The sequence below is a fragment of the Stegodyphus dumicola genome, chromosome X2 (genome assembly GCF_044657685.1).
Source record: "Stegodyphus dumicola isolate Sdum_Otavi_A_Nest chromosome X2, ASM4465768v1".
Taxonomy (NCBI): Eukaryota; Metazoa; Arthropoda; class Arachnida; order Araneae; family Eresidae; genus Stegodyphus; species Stegodyphus dumicola.
The window spans coordinates 95,909,822-95,929,830 of NC_140781.1; the positions used below are offsets into that span (position 1 = coordinate 95,909,822).

The 20,009-nt window shown below is 34.0% G+C and overlaps 1 protein-coding gene across 3 annotated transcripts in view; it reads left to right on the forward strand.

Annotated features, from left to right (window-relative positions):
* Positions 1–20,009, forward strand: part of LOC118200614 (metal cation symporter ZIP14-like) — a 227,741-nt gene that overhangs the window by 76,342 nt on the left and 131,390 nt on the right. The window contains exon 1 of one of the 3 annotated variants that reach the window (XM_085808937.1): positions 14,221–14,490. The exons of 1 other annotated variant lie outside the window; for it this stretch is intronic. In XM_085808937.1, coding sequence (XP_085665063.1) covers positions 14,290–14,490 — 201 coding nt within the window. In that variant the 5' untranslated portion in view covers positions 14,221–14,289. Of the gene's footprint in view, positions 1–14,220; positions 14,491–20,009 lie in introns of those variants that run through there. One more of the 3 variants, XM_085808935.1, reaches the window with a different exon arrangement.

Below are 20,009 nucleotides of genomic sequence, written 5' to 3' on the forward strand. Positions count from 1 at the left end.
CGATTTTTACTTTTGATGTCTGTTTTTGATTTCCTTATTTGACTGCAGCCGGCTAGAACGCTACAATTCAGAGTAACGTAATATATCGAACAAACCCTTTTCTGTAAATGAACTAGTCTAGTATTATGCATTTAAGCAAAAATATGCGCTTGACTCTATATAAATGGCGTGGGAAGGTACCTGAACCTAAGTCACGTGTCTGACGTCAATATGAACAAACGTTAAATTAAAAAAGTGATTTGGGGAAAATCACCTATCATCCGTCTAATTAGTAACTGCAACGTAGCTCATTTTATCATTGATAGCTTTCGGAGTTTGGGCGATATTCACTTAAAATTTTTACATAAATTACGCTATATACGTACGTTGCTACCACATTAGAAAGAAAAATTTCGCGTATACGCAGTTAAAATTTATTTTCTTTAAATGGTCATATCTCAGCGAATATTCATTGTTTTTATTTCAGATTTCAATTTAATGTTTATCTTGAATATTGCCATATTTTCTGTAAATTTTTCTAAAATTGGTTGGAAACGCTGCATGTTGCAAATTCAAATGAAAAAAATTGGAATTTTTACAAGAATGTTTTATATTTCTGTCAATATTAATGTAAGTTTTACGAAAATGCATACGAACATTGCACGTACCATATTAAATATTTTGCCAAAGTTACACATCATATTCTGGATTTTTTTCTTCATCATTTTATTGCTGGCCCCTAAATCCATTCATGAATTGTAACTAGAATGTTTGCGTTAAAAGCATGTTTTTTTCCTGACATCGCAACTACAGGGCAATTCGTCAAGCATTTCTCTAGAAACCCGGAAAAATGTCTAATATCCAATGCGTTTGAAGACTTTGGTATTCGGCTTAAGAAGAGAAAGTCGACCCAGTTAGATCAAAGATATTATAGAGATATACTTTTTATTCATTAATATGTTTCTAACTTTAATTCATATTATTTGACACGCAGTACCACGAGTAAGCTAAATTTCATATGCAAAGGTTAAGGTGAATATATCAAATTATTACTGTCTGAATTTAATTATCTGTGTGATTTTGTGGGATATTAATTTTTAGATTTGGTACCACCACCTATTCTGGGACATATAGATAGATTTACAGAACTCTATTGCATGGGGAGAAAAAAAAATTAGTAATGAAGATCAAACTAAGCCTTTCACAACTTGCTACGGTTCAGACACTGTATATGAATATATGGCAAATATTTTATTCAACCCGTCCAGTCTCTGTTCATAAATTAGTGAATATCTGTCGTTGTTGTCTTGTCCATATATATATTACATGGAACAATGGTTGCCAAAGCCTACTCCAAAGGGAGGTTGGACTTCTAATTTTCCACCCCCAAATTTGAGGAAGAGCACCCTGAGAAGGGGGATCCGGGGGTCTCCCACCCCTCTCCTCACCCACCAATCCACACGAGAGGACTTTCGGCTCGCCGCATATTTAAAGTGCCGCCATGCCGCATCGACACTATTCATTTACAAACATCCATGTCTTCTCCAGGATTCGAACCCGGGCCCTCTGGTACCGTAGCAGGCTTCCCTAACCTCCATACCGTGTGGGCGACAGAAGGAGATTTGGCAGTGCCAGGAACACACCAGGATTGGTAGGCTTGAAGATTGATGCTATAGGTATTTTTTAAAAAAGAAAATTCATATTTGCAAATTATGAAATGCACGTGTCACCTCTTGAATTAGGCAGTTGGAAAAGGGTCAGCTTCTTTGCCAATAAGTATGGATGAACACACTGTTGTAGTGAATATTTGCATTCCTGATATAGCATTTAGGTGTAGATTGCTCTGTAAAGCAAGAAACAATTTTTTTTTTTTTTTTTTTCCGAGAATGATATTTTCCTCTAGATTTTTCCTGCTACTATCTTTATCAAAGTAAGTACCTCTATCTGCAATGAATAAATGCAAACATTCTTTTAATCTTCAAACGTATTGAGCTGTACGCCATTTTCGCGGTCACCTTCACGTGTTTCACAAAGAGCTGAGGAATCAGAGAAATGTCTTTCTCCTAGGTGAGACTTCAGTGTCAGAAAAAAATCAATAAAAAAAGCGGTTTCAAAGAATAACTTCAGTGTCCAAGAAAAAATGTCTCTCGAGATCATATATGGGCTATGCAGTGGATGGGAAAACTATTCAGTGTTATGTTTAGCCAGATACTGCACCACAATTTTTGGCATTTGTGCTCTTGCATTGTCCTAATGAAGGATTTAAGTTCTGTACATTTCTTTTGGACACGACATCGTAGTCTTATCAAAGCTGACGAAGCACACAGCAGTGTTAACTGTTCTACTCGGAGGAACCTGTTGCTGATATATCACACCTCATGATTTCTTCCTTGATTGTTTTCTTTGAAAAGTCTTTGAACTACCAAATTGTTGCAGAAAGAGGCAATGCATTCTCATACCATAAACCTTCTGAGTCATTTAACCTATTTCAGTCGCCATTTTAGCTAGAAAAAATAGTTTTATGGCTGGATATTCCTGCATTTTGGCCGAAAGCGCAACGAGAACTGCGTTTCGAACAAACTCCCCGTTTACGAGGTAATACCAGTCTCAGCTAATTCAAAATCACGGTTCATCCGAAGGCAGTTGTGAAACATAGGAAAGAGGAATAAACCATATTATAATTAGCCAGAAAATATGCATTTTCAAACAGATTAACCTGGTGAATAAGTTCATTTGGTTACTTAAATTAAATCAATAAATTGTTATGTATTGTAGATTAGACGAAGTATAGCTGTAGATAAAACTTTTTCATGCCATTGCTTCAACATATGTCTGACTTTCCCCTTTTCATCAAATTGTTAACATCACCATCTGATGTTGTAGATATTCTCCAGATATTGCATATGCGTTTGGTTATTATAACATCATCATCTCCTGCCACTGCTGTTTGCTGCTATTCTAAGCACATTTCTTTACATTTTGCAACTTTCCGCTGCCAGTTTTGTTTTCAACTGATGGTTTGGGATAGTAAGCTTCTGCACTGTTTGCCAATAAAAGCTTTTTTTTTAAGCCCAAAGGGGCAATTTGCTCAGAAGGGCTATTGATTTCGTTTTTGCGTTTTGCGTCGTCCATTATAAAACGGCTTTTCCCTTTTCAAATTGTTGCCACCAAATATTAGAGCGCTGCATTATATTTAAAGAAATTAAATAATGAAGAATCTCCATCAATTTATGCATGTTTCTCGCATTGCGAAACACTAGTGGTACCCAAAGCATCAAATTTTGAATAACGTAGTCCTCCACTCGAATATGGGCATCTAGAAGCCCAAATTTTGAATTTTGAATTTGTTTTATTATCTATTTAATATTTTGTAAAACTTTTTATTACCAAACTCACTGATTTCAAATTGGGCAATGGTAACACTGTACGGGGGAAAAAATTTTCTCTAGCGCACGAGACTGTGTACCGGAAATTCTAAAGATATGCTCTTTTTAAATATTTTGTGATAATTCTGTTGAATTGAATTTTATGGTTCAAGTGCGAAGGATATGATGTTTAATAAATAAAGGTAACACACCAAACGTTAAAAAACGCTTTTTTGGGCGTAATACAAAATCCGAAATCTTCCAGACTTTTTTTTTTTTTTTTTTTTTTTTGAAGGCAAACCTCAGTTCATAATTTTATAGTCAACTGATGATAATTGATTGCGCTGAAGGTCATTATTATTATTATTATTATTATTATTATTATCCATCCGATATGCTTAATTTTGTAGATTATATTCTTGACCCTGATATGTAGTACGATTCTAGTCTCGAAATAAATACTTAAAAATAGTCTACGAGATTCAATTACTTCTCTGAGTTTCTTTTAATTAATCACGGCAAAGTAGGCGAAATCTATATGACTAATGAGAGAGATGCCTTTGTTGAGGATTTTCTACCAGAAATTAGAATTTTAGGGAACTTAGAAAGTAAAATTCTGAATGATTCAAACTTTTAGAAAGCTTTCTATAGATTCCTATTCATGTTACAGACGGAAAAGCCTTGAAAACGCCCATGCTCCCAACCCGCTCGTAAGGATTTGAACCCTAGTCGAACTGTCAGTGCTCAGCAGTTTTACTGACTAGGTCATTAGTGGTCTACCACTCAGAGATAATAACTAAATTTCTCTCTTAGTAATAGTGACGTACAACTTAAATTTGAGACTGATGCATTTGTGCTAGTGTTTGGTCATAGATCTTAAGCTAGAATGGACGAGGGTATGTGGGCAGTGATGATGTGTGTTTGTATGCGCGTGTGAGAGAAAGAGACAGGAATCGAATCTACTGCAAGCGCACTTATTGTTCCTGTATAAAATGCTTGATTGTAAGTTCTCAAGCACATTTTCGTTTCGGTATGAAATGTTAGCATTAGTACCATTTAAGAAACTGAAGACAAGAAATGTATATTTTATGACGTGTGATGAAATCTTTGGTAATTCAGACGTCTTGACACCGTCCTTTCGGTACTTTATGCGTCTTAAACTGATGCAACAACCTCTAAAAAGGTTAAATATAGCACACTAAAGAAATGTTTTCAGTAAACTCGTGGTACTTATTTATATAAGAACCACGAAATAATAATAACGTTTAGACATTTTATCAATTTTTTTCCGAAGATTATTATCTTCTAAAAATAAATTCAGGTTAATTTTATTTAACTTGGAACAAAGCTTCTTTTGTTGAATGAGTGTGTGGGAACACAGCTGGGAGTTTATAACCGATAACCATTGAAGGATTTTCGGAACTCAAGTATGAGTTCATAAACCGTAGTGATGGAATTTTTGGAATTAAGAAGTGATTTCGTAGGGCTGAAAGGGTTAAAATTCTCGGTACAGCAATCGAATTTAAATAACGAATTTGAATGGTATAACCACTACACATTTATCAAAATGTCTTCACGTGGTTAGTACAATATCCTCTGTCTTTTTTTCCCCCTTTTTTTAAATTATTCATTGTCTCAGAGATCTCTGTAAATCGTTTCCTCGAATTACCATTTATTGGCGATCTATGTTATTGTCTTGTAAGCATAAGACACACAGAAAAGTATAATACCACTGCATTTGCTTTGCTGTTTGATATTTCGTTATGTTTTTACGTTTAGGTGATGTAACAAAACATTTTGCTTTCTTTACGGCAGCGGTTTCTGTTTGTAAGTTTAACTAACATCATTAAAATTATAATTTAATTTTATGCAATTACCTTACAGAAGTCAGATTGACGGAACAAAATAGCTTTCTAGTATGTATACTACATGTACGTTTTGTGATTTTCTTCATGAGTATTACAAATGCGAGTTTCTTTTTGAAAGTCAGACCGGAAGTTATTCCTCCTTAGACAAATATCCTTGCTCGGTTTGTTCCATTAAAACACTCACCTATCCAATTCATCTCAGAAACAAAAGTCTGTTTGTCTTGCAGATAAAAACAGCTAAAAGATTCCTTTCTTAAACTTTCAGTCTTTTTCCTGATGATATTTCTTGATTTCATGAAGACAAGAAATTTCAATAATTTCATTAACATTAAGAGTTGACCAGTAGGTAAAATGAGAAGATGTTTTACGATCTAATTTTTTCCTGGCCCACCAGCGGCCGAGCTGTAAAGTCGCTGAACGCTGGTGGTTCGATTCGAGGCTCGAACCCCGCGAACGGACCGGCTGCATGGGCGTTTTCGTGTTTCTCCCATGTGTAACATGTGTACAACCCACTTCCCTTAGAAAGTCCTCCATGAAGGCATCTCTTCCCTTAGGTAGATAGCCCTCGAGGCTTTGCCGTAATCAAATAAACCAAACTAATTTTTACCTGAAGAATAACTTTATCAAAATTAAATTCAGTCTTTATATTTTCTTATAAAACTGTCCATATTTCTAGTAATTCGTCTCGATTTCGAAGCCAGGCAACTGGAAAGGCCGCATGGATTTTCGTGGTTTTCCTTACATTTTTCGTGATTACGTTCCAGTTTTTCTTCATTATGAAAGTCTTCCACGAAAGCATTTAGCCTAGAACAGACAGCCCTTACATAAAATACTGTAATAAAGTAACAAAAATAACGAAAAATAATTACTGTTAATCAATACGGCAAGAATTTAAATAATCTTCCCTGTCGTATTGCGCAGATTATGGTAAAGAAACACATAAAGACCTTTGTGAAATGAATTTTTAATTTCATTAAATATTAATTAAAAATGAATTTATAATGACATTTTTAACACCTTAAAGTTTTTCGAAAACAGAAAATACGAAAAATCAAGTGTCCTCTCGAAGGAATTCGAACCATGAAATCTTCCATTGCTGGACGGCCACGTCAGCACATAAGGAATATGGAATAATTACTTATATTCTCCCCAGCATAAAGATAGACTAAAGAGAAAGCTCACACCTTATAAGGTATTTCTCCCGCCATCTCAGCATGCTTTAGTGGTGTAGCGGTCAGAATGCTCTACACGTATTCGAGAGGTCAGTGGTTCGGGTCCCGACGAGGGCATTGCTCATTTTTCATTTCTCCTGCTTTCAAAAATACCTAATGTCTCTACAGTGGCGCCCGAACTAAAAGGTTGGGGAATGGTGATTTTCCACCCCACCAGGGTTTGACGATTGGGTCCCATAATCCCCAGTCGCCCTTTAAAAGGGGGAGTATTTAATTTATTTCTTCCGCCGCCTTAGCATACTTTCGTGGTGTAGCGGTCAGCCCGCTCGACGCATATTCGAAAGGTCCGCGGTTCAAGTCGCGGCGAGGGCATTGCTCATTTTTCATCTCCCCTGCTTTCAAACAATAGCTATCCAGGTGACAATGCATTGTCGTTCGCCGTATTTTAGTTCTGCCGCCACGTAGAAGCGAAGCCTTAGAGTGCTATCAAACCAAGAAGTTTAAAAAATCAACTGTACCGTCACTGGGACTCCAACCATGTGTAATTAATTCCATTTGCTAGCCAGACGCGCTAACCATTTACATATTTTAACATATGTAAGAAAATGCGATAATATTTTCAAACTGTTAATATACCTTGAAATAAGCTATTATAATGCTAGTGTAGAGAAAATATACCGGATAAACTAAACTGGAAATAAAAGATATTTTCAACAAATTTGCAATGAATGTAAATGAGAACTTTTAGCCACAAGAGTTAATATTTAAAACCTTCGAAACCAGTTTGCTTTAATTTGCAAACATTATTCTTTCTCCATTTATATCGAACTTGTTTTACATATCTCTTTTCCGCGAACTCAGCTCAAAATTGCAGCTATAACCGGTAAAGAATACTGCTCATCTGAAGAAATCTATAGAAGCAAAATCTGTAGAAATAGCGCTTAAAAATACTGCATTTCATCACTGTTCGTATATAAATAAAAACTATCCCAACACCGACGGCAAATTCGCATAATTCTGAATGTGGGATTGAAAGAAAAGCATACTTATGGAGCAATAATTTTGCGAAAGATTAAAAATAGGATAGCGGAATATTTATTTCTAATAAAAACATTCAGAGACAAGCAGGTTTTTGGTTAAAAATTACATATTTCTACAGTTGAGAAGTAAAAAGGGTAGAAATAAAGTTAAAAATCCTACATTTCATCATTATCCATGTATCAGTAACAACTATCCTACCTCCGAAGGCAAATTCACATAATTCTGAATGCGGATTTTCAAGTAAAGTAAACTTATGGCGCAATAATTTTGCGAAAGATTAAAAATGGAATAGCGGAGGATTTATTTCTAATAAAAACATCCGGAGACAGGTGGGTTTTTGATTAAAAATCACCTTTACTTATGCACAGCGCGCGTGCGTTTCCTGAAAGAGCTAAAATGTTTTTTTAATAATGAAAGAAAATAAAAATATGGCAAAAGCTCTTTTTTTAAACGAGTGTCACAAATTTAATCGAGAACTCTTAGGAAATACGAAAGAGAGCAAATTCCAATAACTGAAAATAATTTTGATACTTAGAGCTGAGATGTTCTTTTTTTAGTCCGAAAGGTCAATTTTCCTAGAAGGACTTTTAATTTCGTTTTGGCATTTTGTGTTGGTTCACAATAAATGTCGGTTCATTTTTCCACCAAATATTAGAGCCCTGCATTATACTTAAAGAAATTAAATAGTGAAGTAGATATATATATGTTTCACACATTGTGATAAAACGGTACCTAGAGACATTAAATTTTGAATAGCCTAAGTTTCCACCTGAATATGGGCATCTGGAAGTCCAAATTTGGAATTTAGAATTTGTTTTATTATCTATTTCGTATTTTGTAAAACTTTACCGAAATTTTTATTAACAAACCCAATGATTTAAAAGCGAGCAATGGCAGCACTGTACGGGGAAAAAATTTATCTCCAGTGCGTGAGACTGTGCATCGGAAATTCTAAAATCTTAATGACATAAATACGGAAGAGTTCAATGAGAAAGAAAAACTTCAGAGTTTTATTTCTGTTAATGCTTGGATAAGCGAAACCGAGAAGTGGAAAGGTTAAACGTTTTGAATTTTTATAATCCATTCTAAAATAAAATCTTCGAAACGTAATTCTAAATACTGTAATTCTACTTAGAATATTTCTCAGAGTTGCTGTAAGTATTATTTGTTCTGAAAGGAGATTTTCTATATACAAATGGGTTAAGAAACACTTCAGAACTAAAACGAGTATCTTATACATAATAAATATTGCTCAGTCTACAAAAGAGAAAATGAAGTAATGAAACAAAATTCTAGAACATTTTTTTGCCACTGTTAAGCCACTACCTGCTGTGTATTCCGTTAAGTTTCAGTTTATTCTCCTGATTCTTTCCTGGTGTTGCAGATTTCACCAATGCAGTAAAACTTCCTTTATCGGGAATGCTTGATTTTCTTTCTTAGATAAGTTAAATTAAGTTCATTGTTAGTCTATTTAATAGTATTTAATTTTTTCTTAGATTAAATAACCTTTAAAAAAAGGTAATACAGCGCAATACTTAATTTTTTAAGAAGCTGTTAAATTAGTTTAGATGACTACGTATTATATAGATTTATGAGCTATGTTCGAATAATAACTGTCCTGTAAACATCAATAGAAAAATGAATATGTGCATTGTATAGATGCAATCTTCGCTGTTCAATTTTACGTTTTAGGTAAATGGAAATTAAATCCAATTTTCTTATATTAGTTGAAATGGAAATTTGTTGTGTGGTCAGGCAAGTAAAGAATAATTTCAATGTAGAATTATATCGAAAAGAGTGGGTTTTTTATTTTGTTTTTATAAAATAAATACATAAACTTTTAACCGTGTAATCTTTGTAGAAATAAAAATGATTAATGAAAAAATTAAATTGCTTAATTAACGTGACAGTGCATAAGTACGTATTTGTCTTACAGAAAGGAATATTAAAAAAGAAGCAAAACATAGAAACATAAAAGAAAAAGGAAAAGAAAAATCCAACTACCTTTAATCTTTTCAGTGAAGTTTATGGTTGTAGTTAGTTCGGATACTTGTAAACTTTCGACAAGCATTATATTGTAGAGATATTAGGTACTTGTTGAAAACAGGAGAGATGAAAAATGAGCAACGCGCTCACCGGGACTCTAACCACGGACCTCTTGAATACGCACCGAGCGTGCTGATCATTACACCACGAAGGGATGCTAAGAAGGCGGAGGCAATACCTTATACACTGGCGACTGGAATTAGGGGAACCAGTTGCCAAATCTTAGTGGCCGAGAATTACCATCCACCACCTTTCTTAGTTCGGGAGCTACCGTAGAGACATTAGGTATTTTTTGAAAGCAGAAGAGATGAAAAAGGAGCAGTGACCTTGCCAGGACTCAAGCCACAGACCTCTCGAATGCACGCTGAGCACGCTGACCAATACACTACGAAGGCATGCTAAGAAATAATACATCAATAAAATAATAATAATAAAAATTCTGAAGTAATTTTACATTTTAGTTGGTTAAATTGAATGATATTATTTAATTTAAAAAAAATTTAGTTATATATTTAACCTTTGAAGCAAATTTAAAGAAACCATCCCACTGGTCCAACGGTTTTAAGAACCAGCGTTCTACAACAGCTTCAACAGCAGAAGAAAATATCTGTTTGACTGAAATTAGGAAAGTATTCTAAGCCTCAGATAAAAAAAAGGAATGAATCAAGCTGTACACTTACCGTAAAATATTTTAAAAATTTTCATTACAAAAAAAATGTTGCTGCCGAATAAATCACTCGATGATGACTTAGATAAATCGAAAAACTGCAGTCCTTTTATAAGGTCAAAACTGATTTTGCCTGGATTAGACGCTTCTCTAACCTTCTAGTCTGCCAAATGAATTTTTGTCACGGCTTTAAGTAACAGTATCTAGAAAAGAATACTAATTGAATGCAACATAAATAATAACATCTAAGCATTTGGCGTTGAGTTGAAGTGCAGAGCTGAAATGACACAAACAGAATTCCTGTTTTCACGGGAATAACAGAAAACACGGGAATAACAGAAAACACGAAGAAATTATTTATAATTTCTTCGTGAATTGCATACATTTACACATTGAATTATTCTTAATAATAACCAAAATCTTTCAAGAAGCTCAGTCTAATTTCAACACTCGAACCTCTCTCCAGTAATAGGGCACTTGCTCATTAAGAATTGGTCGGGAATAGCTAAACTCACCAGTCATTTAATATTCTTATCACCAAGAATGTTGTTCATGGAATGAAGCAATATTCCACCCTCGAGAAGGAGGGAGGAAAGACATCTGCAAAAAATCCATGCATTATTTGGAATTCGAGCCTACAGCTAACCACTATATCGGCTAACAAAGAAGCCACTAAAATGGCGGTTCAGCACTCAAACTCGCTGGAGTCTTCCTTATATCTCTTTTGAAATATAATACATAATTCAAGTTTTAATGGTTTCATTTTGTTCAATGAGTGCTCTAAAGGAATGATTAGACTAAATTATTCGGATTTCGGCAAAGCACGCGAGGTCTTTAACATGATACCAGAATCTTAATCTGCTTAATAGAAAGAATGGCTTCGTGAAGGGTTTCTAAAGGGAAATCGGCTCGTATTGACGTTACACATAGATAAAACCCCGAAAACTTCTATTCAACGAGCCCGTTCAACGGGATTTGAACTCAAATAAAATTATCAGAAGTCCTATTGCTCGGTCGCTAGTGGATCTTGCAAAGGAAAGAAAAATATTTAGAATAAGATCCGGCATGATCCTGTTAGTTCACGGTATTTAAAAGGAACCACTCGTCAGTTCCTCTGTCTCATTGATGAATCATGTTAAAGGTGTCCCAATTTGTTAAAATTTTACTCTGCTTAGTTAAGAAAAAAGATTAATCTACTTTTCAGGGGACTAAAAATGTAAAAAACAGTATACTGAGAGATAAGGCTGTAGGTCTCACAGACATTCTATTTCTGCTTCCCGACTTTGGCTAAGTTAACTGTCGTATAATAGATCAATCTTTTTGCGACGGCTTGCAAGATAGTTTACCTTCTATTCATTTCAAAACTGAAAGATTAGAACAAGATAAAATATCCACAAATTTAAGTTTTTCCACCAGCAAATAAAGAATAACTTTTAGAGATATTAGGTATTTTTTGGAAGCAGCAAGATGAAAAATGAGCAGTGCCCTCGCCGGGAATCGAACCACAGACCTCTGGAATACGCGCCCAGCGTGCAGACCACCACACTACGAAGGCATGCCAAAAAGGCGGGAGAAATAGCTTATAAACTATATGTGGGTCTGTTCTGAACAGATTTCGGAGCATTCATACCATCAGTATATGCATCACACGTTCGACGTCTAATTCTAAGAGCAACGAACACTAATTATCACACGATTCTAACACGTTCTTCACTTTTCTTAGCCTCAAGACAGTAGTCCTTGTAATATTAGCTGTTGAACGGAAACATTTTTCTCTCCCAATCTAATTGAAAAACGTTATATAGAAATAACGTACCTTACTTGGCATGTAAAATTCATTCGTAACCACGCTTGATATTTTGCTGTATAGTGACGTATTATTTGCAGGAGTACGTCCCTTTTGTGACATATTAGGGACGAAAACCTTGAAGAAAACTGCAAAACTAGGAATTACAAATCCAGTCTGTTTTATTTCGCAAGTACATTTATGTACACAGAAAAACGTATGTAAAGTCCTTGTCCCCCCCTTTTTTTTTTCTTTAGAGCCCTAAATTGAAAAATGAACAACGGTGGGTATCGAGCTGGAGGCTTTTCATCTGCTGGCTGAACGTGCTGAGTATTACATCACAAGAATTCATGGGATGACTGTCCGTAATTCCTTATACCCTCTCCAATTAAAGTGTGTTCCAGTCAACCAAGACTGTGTGATGAATTATCATCCACCATATATTAATTCGGACGCCATTGCACAGTTATTGGACTTTCTGAGCAGGAAATTGAAAAATCAACGGTGCACTTATGGGATTGGAACCGGTACTTTCCATTTTCAGACTAGATGTACCGACAACTACACCATAAGGATCACAGGAAAAATGCCTTTAATTTCTCATGAACAACATTTGTAGAAACATTAGGTTATTTCGAAGCAGAAGATGTAAAAAATGAGCAATGCCCTCGCCGGGACTCGAACCACGGACCTCTCGAATACGCGTCGATATGCAGACCGCTACATCCCGAACGCATGCTGAGAAGGCGGGAGAAATACTTTATATACTCTCCTTTTAAAGGGCGACTGGGGATTAGGGGACCCAATCGCCAAATCCTGGTGGTGGAGAATCACCATCCGCCATCATTTTAGTTCGGACGCCACTGTAGAAACAATTGGTCATTCCGAAGCAGGAGAGATGAAAAATGAGCAATGCCCTCACCGGGACTCGAACCATGGACCTCTCGAATACGCGTCGAGCGAGCTGACCACTACACCCCGAAGGCATACTAAGAAGGTGGGAGAAATACTTTATAATTTTATTTATCACTTACGATTGCATACGAAAGCTAAATAGTACACAGTGGTTCTCAAAAGTGCTGGGACACTTTCTATTGTGCAGTGAAAGTAGTAATTTACGTAGGTTAAATTTAAATTCTTTAATTGTAGTTTTTAATTAATGTCTTTATTCTGCTTCTTACAAAATTATATATGAAATTTATCCAAACACGTTTTTAATTTAATGAAAATATAAATTATTCAGCTATAAAAAATTCCTTAGAAATCTCGGAACACCGTTTTTTACCCTAGAGAAAATTAAGTCTTAACAGAAGCATTTTTTATACATTTATGCTTTGAAATTATAATAACCGCTTAAATATCATTTGATTTTATGTTCGAAAATTTGTTATGCAAATAAATTTCATTTTAATGCGTTCTGTGACATAACTGTGCAGATTTTCTTTTCCTTTGCTGATTGATTTTTACTTTTTAATTCTTAAATTATTATTTGAAAAATTTCATATATAACTTAATAAGGATTAGAATAAAAGTATAATTTAAAAAATGCAATTAAAAAAATTCTTTAACTTGTGTATACTACTATTTTTACTGCAGACTCGAAAATGCCCCAGCACTTTAACAAACCACTATACCGTTCAGTAAAATGAACAAAATTTCATGTTTAAATATTTAAAAGGACATACGTCGAAACAGCGTGTTATTTACCGTATAAGATACGCTGTGGTTTTAAACGAAAGAGTCAAAAATCGGGACATACGCGTGTAGCCAATAAAATATAGGCTGCGTGAAAAAAGTATAAATGGCTATACAATAGCATATTGCTGAAAAATTTTGTTGTAAACACTTAAGTTATATAAACGGTGACTCCATTTTAAAATTCAATAAGTACTTTTTTTTTTTTTTTTTTTTTTTCTGTTTTGCAACACTAAAATTGAAATAATACTAACTAAAAATCAACATTTTATTGCGAAAATGAAAGGGCTTATTTCGGATTCATCTCATACATTCCTTACCTATCGCCTTTTGAGTGAAATCAGCGAGATCACATTTCAGAGCTTGGAAAGAAAACAGTTACCATCAAACGGTTTTCTCGAAAAAAATAAATGAATCGGAATCTGTTTTGTTTATTCCCGGAACAAAACGCGGTGAAAAAAATCAAAGGAGGGAGAACCGAAGGATTATATCCGCTCGTCTTTCAAAAATAAGTTGCGAAACATCTCTATGGCTTAATCGAGGGTGGCGCTCAAGTCGCTCCTCATCTTCCAATCGCTGCCTTAAAACCGAGAGGAATTAATCAGGTAGAGGATTACGGAGTTGTAAGCTACACCGTTTGCTTCTTTGGACAGTTGAAACTAAAGCTAGAATGGCTGTTTCGATGGCAGTATGGCTTTTAATTTTAGTCGCTGTAGGCGCGAGCGCTGACATGCCTCTTGAAGAAGTATTTCTTCTTAAGCATGTTAAAATGATCGAAAGCCCATTAGCTGTTACGGTAGATAAAGTGGTTAAAATATTCAATGACCGCAGGCATTGCAATAGGCAAGAACACACAGAAATCTGCAAAAAAGTAAGTAACCTTTTTTTATTTAAATAATTCATTTCTCCTTTTCATTTGTGATGCGTTTTAATTAACATATAAAATTTAAATCACGTATTAATTTAAAAAATTTTAAGTGTAGTTTTTTAATGTTGTACAGTAAAAGTACAGTTTTTTATTACTGTAAGACTTTTTCAAATGTTGATTTCATTTCCTATAAAAATTTATTGTTGCAATATATATATTGTAATGTTATTCCTTAATAACATTCCATTATTGCATAACATTTGTCTATTAGTTTTAACTTTTGCTGAAGGAATTTTATTTACATTTCATTCTGAAAGTGAATTCTTTTTTGTATGCATGATAAGTATCTCCACAAATATCCGAAATGAATGGGTCCCGTCCGGAGGTATTAGTAAAATTCAGATAATCATGCTGCTAAATTAAAAATTTAATTGCCTGACGCATAATCAAATTTACATCACTCTTTAAATTTTTGAAATAAAGTTCTTTATTACTACAAGATTTATTAATACGGGTATTAATTACTGTGTTTTCGAAATGTTCCTTTTATTCTGTGTTAAGAGTGAGTAGTATTCTGCTGAAGTACTCTACTTTCATGATAAGTAGCGCTGCGAATATCCGAAATAAATGAGTCGAATCCGGATATTAGAAAAACCCGCATAATTCGATTCTAATTTTTTTTAGTGGCCAAATATGTATTCTTTTGCATGATGCATAGCAATATTTCTATCATATATTAAATTTTAATTTTAAAAGTAGTTTTTTATTATTGTAAAATGTTATTTTTTAATTATTCATTTAATTTCCAGTTATAAGAATATGAATCCTTAATATTAAGTTAGATATTGCATATATATGTCTGTTGGTTATATCTTCTACTAAGAGAAGTGAAATAATTTTATAAGTTCCTTTATAAAGGATAGTAACTAACGCTTCTTTATAACCAAAAAACTGGTTCAAGTCCAGATAATTCGATTATTCTTTTTATCTGGGTAAAATATTTATTTACTGTAATGCAAGTCACGGAATTTTATTTGTCCTTTGGTCGTAATTTATTTTGACTAGCTTATTAAGTTAAAAAATATTTATGTTCCTAAAACAAAATATTAAATCTACCTTTTTGACAAAATTAATCTGTGATATTTATTTTTATTTTACTAAACACGTGGTCTATTACTAATTGAACTAAAAAAGACAAAGAAAATAATTTTTACACGTATACTGTAAGCATAACGCGTAATATTCTTTTTATTTTTACTGTACTGAAATTAAACATGTACGTTATTATTTTATTTTCAGAATAAAAGGCATGACATATTTCTGTATATTTGCTGAACATCATATGCGAAGCTATATGTTGTACGGCGCTTTCTGAATTCTATACATTGCAAATTATCTCATTTTTATTTTTACTGTATTAAATTTAAACAGGCAATTCTTTTTTCAGAACAAAACGCACAAGCTATTTCTGCATGTTTGCCTAAAATCAAAGGCCATGTTACATGCAGCACACACGTTTCTAAATTAGGTTCTTAGATCCTTAAATATATTTAATCTGATGTATTTTCTTTTATGTAACGTTATAAGGTATTTCTCCCGCCTTCTTAACATGCCTTCATGATGTAGTGGTCAGCAGAATCGGCGCGTATTCGAGAAGTACGTGGTTCGAGTCCCGGCGAGGAAATTGCACATTTTTCATCACTCATTGCTTTCAAAAAATATTTATTGTCTCTACAGTGGCACCCGAACTGAAAAAGGTGGTGGATGATGATTCTCCACCACCAGGATTTGGCGATAGGCTCCCCTAATCCCCAGTCGCCCTTTAAAAGGGGGAGTATATAAGGTATTTCTCCCGTCTTCGTGGTGTAGTGGTCAGCACACTCGACGCGTATTCGAGAAGTGCGTGGTTCGAGTTCCGGAGAGGGCATTGCACATTTTTCCTCGCTCCTGCTTCGAAATAACCTAATGTCTCTACAACGTAATAAACGGAAAACTTCAGTTCCGTAACTAAATTGACAACAATCTTTTTCAGTTACGTAACTAAATTGACAACAATCTTTTTACTTCGTCTAGAAAAAGAAATAAGACAGCCGGCTTAACGAAGTTCCGAATATTTAGCGTTCGAATAACTACAACTCCGCTGTAAGCAAAATTTTGGATTACACGCTTAAATAAAAGATGGATTCTTTTCGTTTCTGTAAAGCATTTAAAAATGGAGACCATAATTCTAAACTGTATTCTTTGTTCAACTGTAACTTCTTGCATCCTAATTGAAGAGCTGTCGTATTACGAAGAACCACAGATTTAAAACTATTGATATGGATAAAAATTTAATGTTTAAATGAAGAGAGTAAGCCTGTACAGTTATTATGATTTCTGGAAGCAGGAGACGTAAAAAATGAGCAATGCCCTCATCGGGACTCTAACCTGGATCTCTCGAATACGCGTCCAGTGTGCTAAGCGTTACACCACGAAGGCATACACAAAGCAGGAAGAAAATACTCCACTTGCTTCGACGATACATGTACTAAAACTGAAATCTTATATACTCTCCCTTTTAAAGGGCGAGTGGGGATTATAGGACTCAGCCGCCAAATTGTAATGGGGGAGAATCCTCATCCACCACTTTTTTAGTTCAGTCGCCACTTCAGAGACATCAGGTTATTTTGGAAGTAGAAAACGCGAAAAATGAGGAATGCCTTCGCCGGGACTCGAACCTGGACCTCTCGAATACGCGCCAAGTGTGCTACCGTTACACCACGAAGGTATGCAGAAAGGCGAGAGAAAATAGCCTATTTAATATATAACATAAGTCATCATTTATTTTTTTCCAAGTCAGTAAGTATATGCGTAAAATCGATTTTACTTATTGAATTAATAAAGTCATATCAATAGTAAATCTGTTCATGGCTAATGTTAACAACAACCAAATATTAATATTTTACTGTGTTAGAATTAATAACTTTAAAGTTATACATCATGCAAATCATGATGCATTCTGTTCTTTCGTTTCTGTTTCGATTAAATTTCCTTAAATTTTTTAACAGTTTAGTTTATTTTGGTGAATTATCTTTTTTTTTTTTTTTTTTTTTTTTTTTTTTTATCGTTCTTCGACTTATTTTATCGACTAGTTTTTGCATAAATGTTACACAAATGCTTTTGCTTCAGTAACTGATACGGCCATACGCTACATTATTTGCTGCATATGAGTCCCGATTATTTTAATCCCAACACATTTTTTCAATGGGCAATAAACTTGGAATATATCAATTTCATCATAAATATACTTTCGTAGAGAAGAAGGAATTTTCACCATCCCCACCTACGTGTCGTCGTTGTGTAATTGGTATCAGGCCCGGCTAGCAAGCAGAAGATTCAGAGTTAGAATCCTGTCGAATTTACTGCTGATTTATCATATTTCCTGTTTCGAAAAGCCCTATAGAGTCTACAATTTAATCTTGGATTATGTGAATTACATCTGCTAAAACTGAAGTTTATTTCGAATATGTTAATTTCATCATAATTTAACAGTTTTAGGCCTGTGAAATGAACTGGGTAGTTTATTACTGCAAAGCAGTCAAGGTATATCTACTTGGAGTGGGGTGCGTTCGTGAAGAAATTTCGAAAGAAGAACTGGCTTGATGCTCTAGTTAAAAAGCACGAGAAATGAGATCAGTCATGCAGTCGACCCATTCTGTGTGCGAAAAATATAATCTGAGAACTAGCCATAAATATTCATGGTTGATAGCAGCTAATTAATAATTTTAGGATAAGAGTTATGAGCTATAACTAAATATTATTTAGTCATTAAAAATTGAAAAAAATCAGTTTAACGTCCAGCATTCATTGATTCAGATCTATCTGGCTTATTAATGGATTTTATTGTCTCAATCATCAGTGAAATCAAACAACATTGAAACGTATTAATTGTGTTTAATTCATAATGAAACTAATATGCATCAAAATGCATCTAATTTGGTAAAAAGTAGCATACTTCTGACAAATCTGGCGCACAGTTAAGTTGTGTGTTCATTATCATTAAGCTTTCATTTTTGCTAGTCATTTTCTTCCTCATTTCTGTATGCCTTTGTAGTGCAATGGTAGCACACTCGGCGCGTATTCGAGAAGTCCAGATTCGAGTCCTGGCAAGGACATTGCATATTTTTCATGATTTCTGCTTCTAAGAAACCTAATGGCTCTACAGTAGGATGCTACATTATGGTTCGTAAACGAACCATGCAAGTTCGGTGTAAACATTGCTTAGTCTTCTGAGTTTTTTTTTTTTTTTTTTTTTTTTTTTTTTGTTTGTTTGTTTAAATATACTTCTTTACAGATGCAAAGTTAAGTATATTATTACTCAAGTCTTATCTGTTTACGATGTTTTATATTTCACTTCTGTCTAAGAAATGTTTAAGACTCAGTTTCTACAAATAATAGGACTCTAATTACTTACCATTAGTTTAGCAGAAAAATAAAGGAACTTTTAGTAAGTTATTAAAATTTCCATAAATTTACTGGAATTTCAAAAAGTAATTTTCATCTAATTACGTAATTTAACATAAAAATTTCCCAATTTGTTATCATTCCTTCTATTAATGAATGTTACATTATTAATCGAATATATCCAAAACCAGGAAAACTCACATAAAATATATGAATAGTTATTTTCAAATAGAGCTCAAACAAAAACTTTAAAAAAAAAAGTAAAAAACTGAAAAACAGAAATTAAAAAGTTGAAAACCGAACTTAAAAAGTAGGTTTTTTTTTTTTATCTTAGAGATAGAAGATTTTGATTTTATTGAGGGAAAGTAAATGCTTACAGAAACCGAGATGCTCACGAGCAGATCTGAAAGAAGAAAAAGATTATACGCATTTTACATAGTAGCAATTTTACAGTGCATGCTCTTTACTTTTCCTGCAGAGTTTGTGGCCATAAAAGTCTTTACAGGGCCTTTAATTTTTGCAGCCGTTATTCTTAGACATATGCTACCAGATACAAAAATGTTTTGAATGACGCAAATATTCATGCTTTGACATTTCTAAATTTTTGTAAAAATTAACCAACTTTTTATACCTTCCTCTGTTCTCTATACTTAGGAAAATTTTGTATTCGTTTTAAAAACAAAACACAAAATGTATGACTCCCGTACAATTAATAAATGAATTAGATTAATTTGGATATTTCCCCGCTTAAATGCCATCAAATGCTATTGTTTTTTTATTTACTAGTCAATGATATAGCCAGAAGGGGCAAGGTGGGACATCCCTCGCCAGGCGCAGCATCTAGGGAGCGCCAAATTGATGTTACGAAATTTTAGAATCAAATGTTCCATTCGTGGGAAACAGTAGGGGGCGCGAAATCTTCAGTTGTCCCTGGGCGTTGAAAAACCTAGCTACGACTCTGTTACTAGTGTCTTTAATTTACAGTTTTATGACATTTGGTATGCTGAAAGGATTTTCACACAAATAAATTATAAATTTTCCAAAGTCTTAAAATGTGTTAGTAATACTCTTATGAAATT